General features: G+C 31.7%; 2 protein-coding genes across 3 annotated transcripts; one reads left to right on the top strand and one right to left on the bottom strand.

The window, feature by feature from the left end:
* Positions 1-6,919: 6,919 nt before the first annotated feature.
* LOC119836196 lies at positions 6,920-14,004 on the bottom strand. 2 transcript variants are annotated; one of them, XM_038361461.1, is made up of 15 exons: positions 13,535-14,004; positions 13,041-13,300; positions 12,246-12,825; positions 12,084-12,166; positions 11,854-11,992; positions 11,275-11,412; positions 11,100-11,182; positions 10,071-10,842; positions 9,914-9,993; positions 9,663-9,822; positions 9,127-9,410; positions 8,600-9,057; positions 8,119-8,235; positions 7,301-7,408; positions 6,920-7,053 (listed from the first exon to the last, which is right to left on the bottom strand). In XM_038361461.1, exons 2-15 carry the CDS (start codon positions 13,206-13,208, stop codon positions 6,966-6,968), a joined length of 3,258 nt encoding a protein of 1,085 aa, XP_038217389.1. In that variant the 5' UTR covers positions 13,209-13,300; positions 13,535-14,004; the 3' UTR covers positions 6,920-6,965. The 2 variants fall into 2 exon arrangements, with proteins under 2 accessions (XP_038217389.1, XP_038217397.1); XM_038361469.1 differs by having other exon boundaries at positions 13,638-14,004.
* Positions 14,005-14,058: 54 nt separating this feature from the next.
* LOC119836209 (E3 ubiquitin-protein ligase RNF181) lies at positions 14,059-16,132 on the top strand. Its single transcript, XM_038361481.1, has 3 exons — positions 14,059-14,383; positions 14,534-14,708; positions 15,201-16,132. Exons 1-3 carry the CDS (start codon positions 14,250-14,252, stop codon positions 15,333-15,335), a joined length of 444 nt encoding a protein of 147 aa, XP_038217409.1. The 5' UTR covers positions 14,059-14,249; the 3' UTR covers positions 15,336-16,132.
* Positions 16,133-16,184: the final 52 nt, after the last annotated feature.

The following is a 16,184-nucleotide window of genomic DNA, read 5'->3' as shown; positions in this document are numbered from 1 at the left end:
TGTGATACATGTGTAGTAAAACAATGGAAACAGTAAAAAATATGTTTGAGTCTATATTTTTTCACAGGTCTGTATATATTTTGTTTTAAAGTTCAAAACGCATTCAAATTTCGATCCAAGAGTATGGTCGTTCGTTTTTCAATAAATTTCAGGTAACAATGTCAGTCTTCATTTGTCAGGCGTCAGCACTCACCAGTGTTGCCAATGAAAATTTTTAGGCGGCCGAGAACATCTAATAAAAAAGCCGTGCTTATATTATGTCAATCCTTAAAAAAAACTGTATTAACAAAAGCCAAATGGTGATGTTTTTGGCTTTTATTTTAACATTTATTAAACCGGTTTTAGACTACTAGGAAGTGCTATTATTATGTTTAACAATCCAAATATTATGTTTGATAGGAGACCAAGAAAATTTCTTGCATCGTAGCCCGTCAGTACACTAATATGACAGTCGATTCGACTGAATCAAATACTTTTAAAAAGTAAATTTGAACAATCGTAATCGTAATCGCCCCCAGGTCGCAGCCGAACCGTAGATTTTGTGATTTTTTGGACTGAAAGCCGTAGAACAAAAGAAAAGCCGTTTTGGGGGAGCCGGAGGCCCATATCCTTTTTCTTACCCTTCCCAGTCCTTTCCTTTATTGCCATACACAATCCCTTCCCAAAAAGTCGGCAATCCATTTATAGAGGCGTAAGGTCTCCAATGGACCATATGCGTCTTCAAATGTTCATGGGCGGTGGTAGCGCTTACCATCAGACGTCCTACCATTTGCTTATTACATTACACTAAATTTAATCGACTTAATTTAGTCGTAACTGAATTTAGGAAGATGTAATCGCATTCAGCAAGTTAGCATCAAATATTCAGTCGTAATCGCATTACGCAGTTACCTAAAAGTTGACGTATTTAAATACTTATACTTGACTTTTTTAAGTAACCTTATATTTATTAGGGTAATATATTATTTAGTTGGTGATAACACCCCAACTTGGGTGCTAAAGGTCTAGAAACAGGTCCTTAAAAAAAATGGGGGTGATGGTTGATTCTAGTAAAAATGCAGGCGCAACATAAAAAAATACGCAGGTTATGTGAAATCATGATTTCATATTTGCACTAAACTGTGTCTGTATATATATTTTCCTTAAGGAAGATAGACAAAATAAGTTTTGAGACGTTTTAGGCTTTTACTTCAAGATCAAAGTCTTTATTACTATATTGTCAGGTACTATCCTTCTCTGAAATGGAATTTAAAACCAGTTTCTAAACCAGTTTTTTTATTAAAAGGTTCCCTGGGGAGATAATACACTTCTTGGAAATGCAGCAGCTACTTAACACCGAGCAATGCACATGCCCTCCGCGCGTGGATACGTCATACGACCGAGGCAATGTTGTTACGCTACGCGGCTTCGGGGCTGATGTAGTGAGCGGCGAACATACACCCATAAAATTATATCCTTAGTCCTTATAAAAAATAATAATTACTAACAGCCGGTGGCGAGGCGATGAAGAGTGGGTGCCGGCTATGATGAGCTATACCTATTACCTACCTTAAATAACATAACAGTCTCTATTTGAACTAGTTTTTAGGCGTTCATTAAATAAGATAAGAACAATATTGAGAGCGAGTATTTCAATAAAATGTGATTTTAGGTAGCTGACATTTCACAATATCTAACCCGGATTGATCTTTAATTCTGAACCTGAAATTCATCGACTGTCGGATATTTTCTTATACATCATAATATTATGATATATTGTCATATATGACTATATAGTCATAATATAGTCATATAGTCATCATAGTATAGCTATATATTTATACGAACTCGTGTTATATTCGACTTCGGATATATAGGACAAAATAAACATATGGCATTATGTCACCTTTGCTGTGCATCTTATCAAAAAGTTTAGCGCCTTATCTTTTTGGAATGTGCAAGTTAACTCAAATCGCTGCGGAGTACGAACAAGTTTATATGAAATAACTGAACAACTAGCTCAATTTTCGAACACTATTGAGAATTTTGTGAAAATAAAATTTATAAATAAGTACGTAGGTACTGTAAAAATTGCACTATACAAGTACGCAATAGACTTTGCATTTGTGTACCTTTCGTATTGCTGCATACTTTCTTCAATATTGTAGAATTTAGTTATCGCCTCATTATCATACGTACTACAAATGTGTAGGCGACGACGTGAAACGTCATGGAACTTGTTTGATACGAAGTACCTATACCGTAATCAGTAAACGGAGGGATTCACGTTACGGGCGAGACGCATACTAGCTGCAAGTAGTTGATAGTCGTAACTCGGGTGTATTTCGAAACATACGCACGCCTAAACGCAGTTTTGTTGTGATATTATTTAGAACGCACGAAGGAGCAAACTAGTTCGGTAAGACATTGTTCATTGTCTATTTTTAAATTGATGTAAACGTTTTGATTGATGTGTCAAATTTGAGGTACTTTTTATCTATTATAGTTTTTTTTAATCATGATGATTCAAAATTATAATACCTACGAACAAGACAATGTTCTATCTTAAGTAAAGGTGATCGCACGTTTTAATTGGGTCGGACGTAATATATTTTTTTCATTCTTGCATACGATTAGTTCTATTTGTTATTACAGTATTTTTGTAGAACATAGGAGTAGTATAGACGTAGTAACTATAGAATATAGAATAGATTCCTAATAGTTGCTACGTACATATAAAAATATAGTATGAGAAAACGTTACCTCAAAAATACCTACGAATATTATTTTGCCGGATGCTTCTTGGTCTAGAACATAACGTACCGTAAAGTGAGGTTAAAGTTATAATTTTGTTATTACTACCCACTCGTTCCGACTCCGCCCAAGACAAACTTTTTGTACAGGTAAAACTCTGGTCTTCCTTTTTGATCATGGTTTCAACCAATAAACATATAATTTTTTTTTCTATTCAGACGATAGAATATTCGATTTTCGTTCTATATTTTTTATTTAAATAACGTACTGTACGATTGACTATTATAATATTTTGAAACAATTAATTAGTTTCTTCTATCATTGTAACATAAATTACACTTCGAATCAATCAATCATTAATTAGTCGTATAATAAATTGTATATTAGCTAAGTGGATTACATTTTTTTAAATTTACTAGCTACCTGAACCGTTCCTCAGAACGATGAGAGTAATTAATAAAAGAATTATATGTACACTAATTTTAACCCGATGTTATTTGAATAAAATGTTCAAATAAAATATATTAAATGCATCAATTTAAGAAAGAATTGAAAAAAAATCACAATTTCCTGCAATATTACGATATTTCTGTTGCTTTCAATTTGAGACGCTATAACGAATATAGCACGATAACGAGTCAGCGATGACACAATCTTTTTCATTGAACGAAAGCGATGCGTGGTTTGCGTACCTTGACCAAATTTCACGCGATCAAGTTTGATTAATAAATAAATACGTATACAAATTATTTGTTTAAATAGGTATTTATTTATTAATAAAAGGTACATACAACAGATCTGTTTAGGCGCTTCACTTATTATTATTCCCAGAAATCAAGAAAAGTGTATTAAAATATATTTATAAAATATATTAAGCATGTACTTGGACTAATTCAGATGAACTTAATTGTCTATTTATAAAGCGGGATGGGTTTTTGTGCTTTCTACAGGTTTGTATAAGTGCTCTAGGAAATCGAAAGAAAAACCTATCATAATCTTTATAGTTTTAAATAACCGATAGCCCGTCCAGTAACAGTTAGCAGTCCGCTTAGGGTGGTGACAGTTAACTATGCAGACCCAGTACAGTCAAAGAATTTGTATTTTATTATATTGTGTTGTGGTATTTTTGTATGTAACGAATAAACTCAAAATGACTTCAAAGAATTCAATTTTATATCACAACTAGCAAACCCGGCGAACTCCGTTTCGCCACCAGATGGCTGTATGTGAAAAATGACTTTCCCGCTTTTCTGCAGAATTTTTTCCTGAATTTTCTATGCTATAAACCTCACGGTGCCCGAGACCTTTCCAACGAATGCAAAACCGTGGAAATCGGTTCGTGCGTTCTGGAGTTATAGCGTCAGGAAGGAAAACCCGACTTATTTTTATATAGTAGATTATAATTTAGAACATGGTATGTTGGTATGGATATATTATGAAAACTAGAAAAGATGATAGTGTAGTGTAATCCTGAATAAATCCCATGGGAACGGTTACTACGAAAGTGAAAGCGGAACAAAAAAAAACTTAATGGTGACAGTTATAATCATTATATTAGTAACCATACTCCTTCCAAACGACCGATTGTCATGAAATACTGTGTGTGGAGATGGGGTAGTACTGAGAATCAAGCCAACATTAGTGTTTTTCATACCCCTAAATGAAAAGAGTTAGGCAGAATAGCGTTTGCCGGGTCAGCTAGTAATAAATAAAATTAAAAAATTCACGATAAATAGTGTGAAGGGCGGAGGCCAGGGCGAGCAGCTAGTATTAATATATTCTGATGGAATTTTCATATCTCTTCATAATTTGAGTTTCATACATACCAAGTATTTAATTACAATAGTTACCCCTTTAAGAAAAATTTAACATAAAATTTACAACTGTCGATTATTTTCATAATCTAGTATGCTGGTTATATAGATAGGTATTTAATATTTATATCTCACTTTTATTTTCAGACATGGGAAATATCTTGTTCTCAATAATATGGCTGGTTATCCTTATATTCATTGGGTTTTGGGTCGCAGGTATTGCGGCTGGCTTATACATAATAATTATTCCTTTCACCGTGTGTATAGAAGCCTTATCGGTAAGTTATTTTGTATTCAAAACATAACCTAGTAACAAATACTAAGTAGTCCATATAATGACATTGCAAAATTTTCAAGTCGAAACTAGACTACATCAAACTTATGTTTAAAAAATCTCTTATTATTAAACTAGCTGTAACCCGCGGCTCTCGCGCACTCGCGTGGTACCCGGCTAAAAAATACTATAATCTATGTCTGTACCTACCAAATTTCATACAGATATGATAAGCTGTCTTCGCATGAAAGAGTAACAAACATCCATACATTCATCAATCCATCCATTATATTAGTAAGATTATGTTATTAGCATTAAAAGTAAATTAAAATAAAATCAGCAATCAGAATTGGAAGTATAACTGTGAAAACCAACACGATTAACTTGCTTTGATAAAGATGGTGATAAGCAACTACCTATCAACTATATATATCATAAAATTATACACATATTTATAATTTATTTTTTAGTGTTCGATGCTTATCAAAAATTCCAAAGTCACTATAATGACCGATCCATACGATAATTTTTGTTTATTTTTTCAGGGTCTCACAGACTTCTTACTCACAGTGATACAGTTCCCGAAATATTGTTCACAACGGGTTGTTGACGGAAGAGGTTTTGATTAATCAATATTCTATCTAGTCAAGTACACATGTACCTACGTTAATTATTTCCAATTTAATATAACACATACTATTTAATGCCATATAATTGTTGTACTGTTTTGTTATAATAGAGATTAAATATTTTATAAGACTTTTTTGAATAAATATAACATAATTTTAAGATCTTTGTTTTGTTTTTTTTTTATTTAAGGAAGAACATAAAAAATGTTTACTTGAAAAACGTTATATAAACCTTTTAAACATCGATAACTTAAAATGAAAAAGAGTTGAATGTATTCGCATCTAAAATTTTAGACTCCTAACATTTCTGCTTATCCCTATCTGGTTTTACGACAGGCAGCCATTGTGTGGACTGGACGTGTATTCGTAAGAACAAGCGATGCCTGGATGCGCTTGGAGTGACTAAAAAAAACCCTTAATACTCGACTCGACCACATAAGGTGAAAAAGATAACAGAACTAACGTAGAGCCGAACTTCAGAAATTTACACGGCTTAATTCTACCGAACCCAACTTTACAAATTCTACATATAAGTAAAAAGTACCTGGATGACCTTTGATGAGCTTTGCTCGGTATTATTATTTTTTTTTTTTATAAATTGTGTTTTTTGGAAATTATATTTAGTATTATTATTCGCCAATAGATGTCAGGAAGAGTCATAATAAATTGGGACTACTCAAACGCCTCCTATTTGTTAAAAAAGTAAGTTTAAGACGATAAAACACGAATAAAACATGAATATGACATTTTCTAAAAAAGATTCCTAGCTAGATCGATTTATCGCCCCCGTATATATATATATATATATATATATATCTCATCATATCTTATACCTTTAAACGAGCAATTCTTGTATATATATATATATATATATATATATATATATATATATATAATCGGAATCTCGGAAGCGGCTCCAACGATTTTCATGAAATTTAGTATATAGGCTGTTTCGGGGGCGTTTTCGTGTTTTATTCGTGTTTTTTTTTTCCTGACATCTATTGGTGAATAATAATACTATTTTGCTTCGTAGATAGCTGGACAACTGAAATAACCCATAGGCACTTTTTATACCGATATTCCTACGGGATACGGACTTACGCGGTTTCAACCGCGGGTCACAGCTAGTATATATACAAGATTTGCAAGTTTAAATATATAAGATATATGGCTTGGCCGTTTCGTTTTTACTTCAGTAACTAAACATTCTCATCATATCCACGACATCCTTCTTGTCGGTTCGGTCATTTGCAAATGTAAAACCATATAAATTATTGTTGAAAGTATATAATAAAACCAATTTATCTTTTACATTAACTAACTAATCTCTTAAAACGAACATGTTAAGTAGTTAAAGAAAAAATAAAACAGAATCTCGAAAGTAAACAAAACTTATTCCACTAAATAATAACGAAAATATATTCTAACTGAAAAAAAACAAAAAAAAAAATATAAACTGTTAAGAGATCTTTTCATATCAAAAATAATTATGTACTGAAATATAAATTTTCTTAATCACACGTTCTCCTGTGTTGCTTCGATTAAAAGCTTCAACGATTGCTGTAGAATACTTCCTTGTATCACACATTTTTCGATGAAACTCCTAGAAGTTAGGAAAGTAAAAAAAATAAGGTCAGAAATCTATTGACAAGACAAGTTCACACAATGTTTTGATATTATATGCTTATGATAGATATGGTCACATGAATAGCAATATTATAGATTTAAAACCAAATGATCTGCATGAGACACAGCGTGCTGTACATCGGGGGAATAAGATATCAAAGTAATACTATATTTGTTAACCTTTTGAATAAAATACCTATTTAAATTATTAAAGTTCTACTAACCTATAATACTCTAATTCTTTATCATCAATGTCTTTGCTCTCAAATCCCAATTTTATTAATATTTCACGGTTGCCACCCTCGGTGTCATTTGTTTCTCTGTCTAAAATCCTAAAATAACAATGGAATTGTAATACACTGAATTTACAGGGACGTCCTATATGTTGTATCTCGGCTCACTGGAACTTATAATTTTGCAAAAGGTGGTTACGTAATTTTTCTATTAAATAAATTCTTAAAACTCTATACCCCTTGATTCCTCTATATAACAAAATGATTTTTTTTTTACTTTCGTAATATGACGTTATCTAATTTAAATATATATTATTCCTAGTTGAGGCGACCGTCGTGTTTTATGTCATAGTCGGCAATGGAGCTGGTGGGTCGCCTGATGGTAAGCGCTACCACCGCCCATGAACATTTGAAGAGGCGTAAGGTCAATTGCAGACCTTTCGCCTCTACAAATGTATTGCCGACTTTAATTGGGAAAGATTTGATTTGTGTGTTGAATCTATGTATTTTTGCTAAATCAACGATTTCTATTTATTTTATTTATTCATTTGTTTAATAGCCCGCCGACCTTTGGTACCCGTATACACAGTTACATTTGAGTTTTGTTGAGTTTGTTTGTTTTATGCATTTTTTATGTAAACAGCACAATATGCAAAACTATAAGTACCATTCAACATGATATACACAATGTGCGACATCCTGTATAAGTTATGTTATTTTTATTTGTATTTTCTAAAGTTATGTTATTTCGTAAATCAAACTACCTCTTAAAGGCCAGTGACAACTATTATAATAAATGTTAATATTACCTTTTAAGTGACGAACACATATTCTCCACAAACGAAAACATCTTCTCGGCTTTGGCTCGGATTTCAACTTTTTGATAAGACTCCACAGATGACACAAGTTTATTTTTTGAATTTTCACTAAAATATGAATGAAGTAGTTTAATAAGATACTGTTCACGTAATCGAAATGTTTAATTTTTTATGTTAGTGCGGAAAGCCTAGCTGGTGGTTAATATCTGATGGTAAGGGATCACCACCACCTATGAACATATTGCCCGCTTTTTAAGATAAGGATTGACGCTGGCAGTAAAGAAATAAACTGTGATGGGTATAGGCCTCTAGCTCGCCCACCTATCTTACAAAACTTAATATGCATTCACAATATGTTACTATTCGACACCGATCTCCGGTGGGAGTGATGTATCTTCCCAGTGTAATATGGCCCGTAAGTAAGTTTCAGTCAGATCGTCAGTCAGTCAGTCGAGACGAGTTCCCGACTTACCAGAATGAATAAACTTTCAAAAAACTTTCTTTCACTTTGGTTCCGACTTCATCCAAAAAATTTCTAAAGCTTTCAGATAGTTTATATCGACATTCCTCATCTCGACAAAATGATTGAGAATCATTTTTGTCATATTCATTAGCATCATCAGGTTCGGAAATAACCGACTCTTCGTATTGTTCATAATCTAATTTTTGATCATCGGACATTTCTTCTGAAAATGCATTTGAATTACTTTGCAATCTTTTCTCGAATTCGGGACACACCGTGAAATTCCTCATGATTTTTGGTCCCTCTATTTGATTGTCATCAAAACTATGTCCGTTTATGGGAGTTATCGCATCTATCGGATCAATTGTATCGTTATTAACTTGATTACTATTTGCTAAACTTAATTTTGTCATAAATGAATCTTTTGGATTTGCATTAAGTTGGTCAGTCGCAACATCATTCGTCTCCTAAAATAAAAGTTCATTTAAATATTATTATATTCTATTATAACAATAAAATATATAATTAAGAATTACCGCTTTCGATTTTTTGTTCCTTAAGTTGTATTTTACTTTTTGTAATGCTTCAGTAGGACTTTGCTTATCTTCTTTATTCGTTTTTGGCGATTTTTGTACTATTCTCTGTTTTTCTGGTGAAACGTTTTTTGTTATTTGGTGGGCTAGCAAATTAGTTAAACTGGATTCTTTTCTTAAAATTTTTGTATCAATAACTTTAAGAACGGGTGATTTTGATGGTACATCATAATTCGACACTAGGGCAGTTTTCGGAGGATTAGCTCTAGCTTGTTCATTACGAACGGCTGAAATACAACAGAATTAAAGAATACATGTTTTCTAAATGTCATTAATTGTGATTATGTAATGTGTTTAATTGTAATTGTGTCATATATAATATTTATAAATTGAAATGAGATGTTATATAATGTAAAAATTGGTAGTTAATAATTAATGTTATTGGTATAAAACCTTTTAATTTTAAATAAATAAATAAATACAAACAGGTGGCTATGAGGCACTCCTATGAGAAGTCTTATTCACAGTTGTAAATTTACCTTGGTTACTATATATAATAGAGTCATTATTGCGAGAACTTTCAAGATCTGTAAATGAATCGCTGTTGCTGGGATCCAAGTGCGGATTTTGTATATCGCTTAACAGTTTTATTAAAGACGTTCCTGCAATTTGCAGATCTTCGTTGTTACGTATAAAACTCTGCAAAATTCATAAATTTTTTGTTATACTTTGTAGTAAAATATAAGTTTAAACACAATAAAACGTTGTTTGAAAAAGAATCTAGACCAACCTGTAAAGCATCAATCAAATAATATCCATAACTGTACATTTTCATATACATTTCAGGTGCTATGTTATTATTAATTTTTCCTAAAAACAAAATGATTACTTTATATTTGTAGGTACATATAGATTTTTATCAATGTTCATTTATAAAATCTACTGACCTCTCAAACCACCCATTTCAAACAAAATGTTTGAAAGTTTTGATGAAGCATCAAATACATCGCAATCATTAGAGAATTTTCGTTTAATACATTCTGAAGCTTCATATATCGTCCATGGAGGTGGCATATCAAGAACAAAAGATGGATCTTGTTGCAAAACTTGTGTCAATGCTTCTTCCATTATTTGCACAAACCGTGAAACCCATTCATCTGACTTCACCTTAAGATAGTCCTCCATTGCCTTACTTGATATTTTAAATATATCAATATTGTCATGTTCTTTAGTGCTGGTACCTTTCTCAATAAAAACTTTTTTGTCTTCAGTATCAGTATGTTTATTGGACAAATTGTTTGTTACATTAAAGCCTATGTTTCTCCTTATAAATCTAGGTTTTTTCTCAGACTTATTTGATAGCCCTTTGGCATTTTTTTCATCATTGTATAAATTTGGTATGATCTTAGGAATATCAAAATCAGTTTGAATAGCAATATCTGCAATATGTGATTTATTGTCAGTTTGCACACCCTTATCTACGGTATATTTATTTGTTTTAGCATCCGCAAAATTTATTTCTTCAGTTATTACCGCAGTAGATTTATTTCTTTCAGTGCTATTTAAAAATACTTCATCTCGACTATCATTTGGTATTGTTATTGTTATTTTTGGATCTTCATTCACTTTTCTATCCACAAGGAAAGCTTTTATATCTTTCAGGGTATGCATTGAGAATCCATAATCATTGGGAGATATTTCCTTTTCGGAAATTAATACCTAGAATATGTTGGAACCAAATTGTTTAATAATGTGGTATAAATTACTCTTAGAATTTCTTAGTGAGGCTTAAAGTATTACAAATTATGTATCCTAAATATATGTAATAGTCAGTTATTTTCTTTAAAATTAAAAACATACCCATCCATGGTTCCGAAGTTATTATTCAAGCATTGTGTTAATTTGTCTCAATTATGGAATCATAAAATCGAAAAAATCTTTAAATGTCAAAAGTTAAAAACACTACTCAAACTTACCACTTCACAGTTTTGATTAATCAATTTCAAACAACAGCTAAAAATACTCTCATAATAATCTTCTGTATCATAATTTTCTTCATCTTGAAAGAAATAAACGAATAAGTTAAGAATCTTTCTCAAAATTTATTATATGTATTAAAATTACACACACAATATTTAAAATAGTACATACCAACTATGGCAAAATTAGATTCTAATGCCTCAGATATAAAGGACGCAGCTTCCAGTGAGGCCTTGTTATGAACAGAAGTAGTCAATCCTTGTATTTTAATAATTACTACTTGCGGAATCACTAGGCGAAACTTTTCATCTAAAAAGCGTGGAAAATAAAATGTTGTATTACAAATAAATTTGGCGATAATTAAAAGATATTTATTGTGGTAGTCGAGCACGCTTCGGCACGAATTGGGCCAGCTCGCACCGGGGAAGTACCACACCCCCACAGAAGACCGGCGTGAAATAGCATGCTGCTGTGTTTCGTTCGGTGAGTGGGGGAGCCGGAGGCCCATTTCCCTTTCCTTACCCTTCCCATTCCTTTCCTTTATTCCTCTAATCAATCCTTTCCCAATTCCATTCCAATTTGAAGTCGGCAATCCATTTGGAGAGACGTAAGGTCTGCAAACGACCTTACGCCTATCCAAATGTTCATGGGCGGTGGTAGCGCTTACCATTAAGCGACCCACTAGCTCCATTGCCGACGGTGACATAAAAAAAAAAATAAAATAAAATATAACAATACAAAAATACCAACCTAACTGTATAATTTTTATAAGAAAGTTTGTATGATTGAGCAACACATCTTCATCAGCAACAACAAACCAATACTCTGCCTCCGAGCTGACACCAAAATAACTTTTTAATGCTTGAACATCAATTTCGTTTATCAGTTCCTGTAAAAAAATTATTGAAAACTTCAACAATTAACCTTTGAATGTAAATGGTTTGCTGTAAAAATTTAAATAGAAAGGATTGTGTACTTACTTCAGTAAAAGCATCTGAATTAACGGAACCTACTTCATTGTCTTCTATTACCTCTTTATTACAAAACAATGGATAATTTGGTGCTGAAAGTATAATAATAAAGAAAATTAATTAGTTTTGTTCCACATAATGTAACCTTGGTAAATAAATTTTGTATATTACCTTTAGATATTGTATTATTGAAGCTTTGGTTTCTCTTCCTCATGGTCATTAGTTTTTGACGGAGATCAACTGAACTGTTTATTGCACTTGGAGCATTTTTGTTTTGAAATATATTTCTCTTGTTAAATATTCTAGGATTGAATGATGGCCTTGAGAAATTTTTATTTTGGAAATTTGTAAAACACTTTGATAATGGGACAGGTGTATCGAATGTTTGTTTCTTTTGCATTGGAGTAAAATTAGTTTCAATCGAAGTTTGGATGGTATTGATTGGTGGTGCTAGAATAATTGAATTAGCTGGGACATTCACAACTGGAGTATAAGCATACCCCACAGGATTTAATGTATTAAATGGTGCAAAGTGATTATAGCTTGTACTTGGGTGAGGTTGTCTTGTGAACTTGTTATTTATTATTTGTTTATTATAAATTTTCGCAGGAGCTATATTTTGCAATAAAGCCTGTTTGGCTGATTGATTATTATTGCATAAATAATCTTGAGGTGATTCTTCAGGTTCTGGAAATTCAGTAAGTTTCAACTTATGACTAGTTTCTAATGTAGTTTTCTTAGCCCGCTCAGCCTGAAATAAATAACATTCTTTTTTATTTTTTTTGAAACATTTTTGAATACTTCCAAATAATACTTGTACCTAAATTTTAGTTTAAATTTAATATCATTTATATAATTTTAGTAAGATTCCAAATAAATTGTAATGTTACTCAAATACATATGAAAAACGATTAACTCTTCAAATTTCTTTCAGAAATAATTTCATGATAAATTAACAATATTTACCTCCGCATCACTTAAATTCCATGCAGCCTCACCAGTAACAGTGTTAAAATAATAAATACGGCCTGGCTGAGACTTGGATCTACAGACAATCCAAGAACTTCCAACTGTGGCAACAAAATTGGAATCATTGCTTATGATATTCTGTGTCTTACTGCTAAAATTGTTCATCTTGAAATATTTTAACTTTATATCAGACTTAAATATATGTTGAATGAGCGTGGTAACAGGTTACAACGGTACTCGTCTCAGTATTCTGAAAACTTTAAATAAAATTATTTTTACCATTTAAAACTTAACAATAAAATATGCCATGTAATTGGCAGGATATTTAATACAGACAATCTGGTAAATAATACAAAACCATTATGAAAATTAATAACATCTATTTAACTGTTAATGAAATGAACTAGTAAAATAATATGAAATTCTTGTAATTGTTAATTAAAAGTACCGATTACTGAGTATAATTATTGCATTTAATTAATTAATATTACCTGTAAAGTAACAAAATTCAAATAATCACTATCACTTGTATTTGTATAGAAGTGCATATTATTTACTAACAAATTAATAACAAAGTTGAAAGTAAATGCACACCTGCTTCTCAACAAAATTCGGTCGGAAAAAGTCCGTTATAAAATATATGATAATATATCACTGTATAACGTTTTGTTCTAAGAAATGAAATTACTTATTCAGTACTTTACAAGCTAATGTTTGGGCAATGCAGAATAAAAATAATAGAATGAAGAATCAAGGATGTAAACAACACACTTCCACAACCACAACACAGATTTAAAAACTAGTTTCAAAGAATAGTATAATAATACGGGTAGTTTTAGTTTATACATCCAATACTTCTTTGCAATGCACGCACGTGAGACATGACATTTAACACTTGTATGTTCAACAAACAGCATTTTATATTATGTAGATACACATGGAACGTTGTACCTCCATGCCTATCGCCTGTCGCATATTATACATTTATTTGATCTGTGCCCATATCTGTGAGTCCGACCTGACAAGTGACAGAGGCGGGCGACAGCTGACTTGCTGTTTTGAATTTTCAATTTTGGTTTTTGGTATAGTACGGGTAAAAAAGAAAACAAAAATAGTAAAAATTTAAATAATTTAAATTAGTATTTACCATATAAATTTTTGATATTGCATTCCAAGTTTTAATAAAGCTCAGAATAACCAGTTAAAATGACTGATTATTTTCAAGAAATGGGATGGAGAGAATTACAGGATGGAGAACAACCTAACCATTTTTTGCATTTAGCGCGACTTTTAATGGATTATAATATATTTGAAGATAATTTTACTGGAGAATGGCCGAGGTACAATCTAGTTTTTAATTATTCATTAGAATTTTTGAGGGGTATTTTAAATACTGGATGACAGTAGTGAAAACTAAGAAAGCATTTCATATAGTCCTCCTTAAAATCTTCAGTCAATTATTAACCAAGACAATGACTATATTATTATAGACTGCCACCACCAGCATCAAAGGAAGCTGTTAATAAATTGCCAGAGGTTGTTATGTCTGATGAAGATAAAAGCTGTCCTATTTGCCTGAAGAACTTTGAAAAGAATGAAAAAGCAAAAAAAATGCCATGTAATCACATTTTTCATCCTAATTGTATTTTGGTATGGCTTGAAAAGGTAATTGTTTTGTTCCATAAACTCATTGTACAGAGATATTAGAATGTCTCTGATCATTTATTAATTAGAATATTGCTAGAGCAAATAATACTAAATACCAAAAGTTCATAGCCTTTATTTAAAACAATCAACATACACAAAAATAACTTGCTGTGGGCAACAAGCTTTGCTTGTGTGGTCAAAATAAATTTTCATAGAACAAATTTTTATCTCCTCTTTTATCCTCTTGAGGGCAATATTTATCAAGTCTTTTATTAGTAGATGCCTACATCATAGTGGTTATCTGCATGCAAAATTTCATCCTGATTGGTCTTCTAGTTTAGGTTGAGCGTTAATAGATCAATAGTCAGTCTGTTTTGCATTTTATATAGCAAATTATTAGATGAAATAGAATAGATTTGAATGACTATGACAATTTATACCTTACATCTTCATTATTTTATAGTATATATATATACATATATATATTCAAAATACTATAAATCTTTTCAGACGAACTCATGTCCATTTTGCAGACATGAACTCCCTACTGATGATGAAGCATATGAAGCTTTTAAAAAGGAAAAAAAGCGAGCAGAACAGAGAAAGGAAGATCTAGAATTGCTACATAATTCTATGTTTAGTTGATCATTTTCCATTTACTTAATATATCAATATTTTTCATTAATATAATAAAAGTACTAAAAAGTATGAAGAAAAGATTTTCACAAATGTCTGGTTCTGAGGTTCTATTATGACACTCTACATATTTGTAGATAACTCTTAGTCGCAGGCAACGCTGGCGCGACGTGTCTTGGCTCTGTGATGAGAAAAATAATAATGCAGGTTGAATGGAGGGTGCCATGTTGGCGCGACGGGTGGGCGGGTCATGCGACTTGCAGCGGAGGGAATAGTATGAGTTCGCGAGTCCTGTGTATTTATTAAATTTAGTTATTAGTCTAAAATAATGTCTCGGCCAGCAATCTGGTGCAATAAGGATGATCAATATAATATATATGTAAAAAATAATGGGATGAATTAAGACGACAATTCCCAGAAACTTGGGGTATTTATATTAATTCCCAATACTCCTCCCGCCTCCGCAGGTCGTCCCCACTCACCGCGGTCGCTCTAGCGTGGCCTGTGACTTTGTTATATTTTGTCTTACATTGTTAAATTATAGTGTAGCAGTTTAAATAAAAATGTAATATCTATCATTTTTATCATCTCACATTCTATATAAAGCACATATATGGTGTTTTGAAAATAAAGATTTAAATTTATCCCCTATTATGTACAATTATACAAATTCATAGCTAGATTTTTAAGACATAAAGACACAAGAGTACCTACATAAGAACACATTATTTTTGTTGTCTTGTTTATGAGTTTGATTAAAGTACACCCTGAAGGTATATCATGTTAAATTACAATTTTATTGGAACTGAGTAAATAAACAAATTTAATTCTGAACTGGATATTTGTCAATTTTATTTT

Source organism: Zerene cesonia, chromosome 3, assembly GCF_012273895.1.
Source record: "Zerene cesonia ecotype Mississippi chromosome 3, Zerene_cesonia_1.1, whole genome shotgun sequence".
In the NCBI taxonomy this organism is placed as follows: domain Eukaryota; kingdom Metazoa; phylum Arthropoda; class Insecta; order Lepidoptera; family Pieridae; genus Zerene; species Zerene cesonia.
The sequence above is the reverse complement of the archived record's forward strand: the minus strand, read 5'-3'. Positions and strand labels throughout refer to the sequence as shown.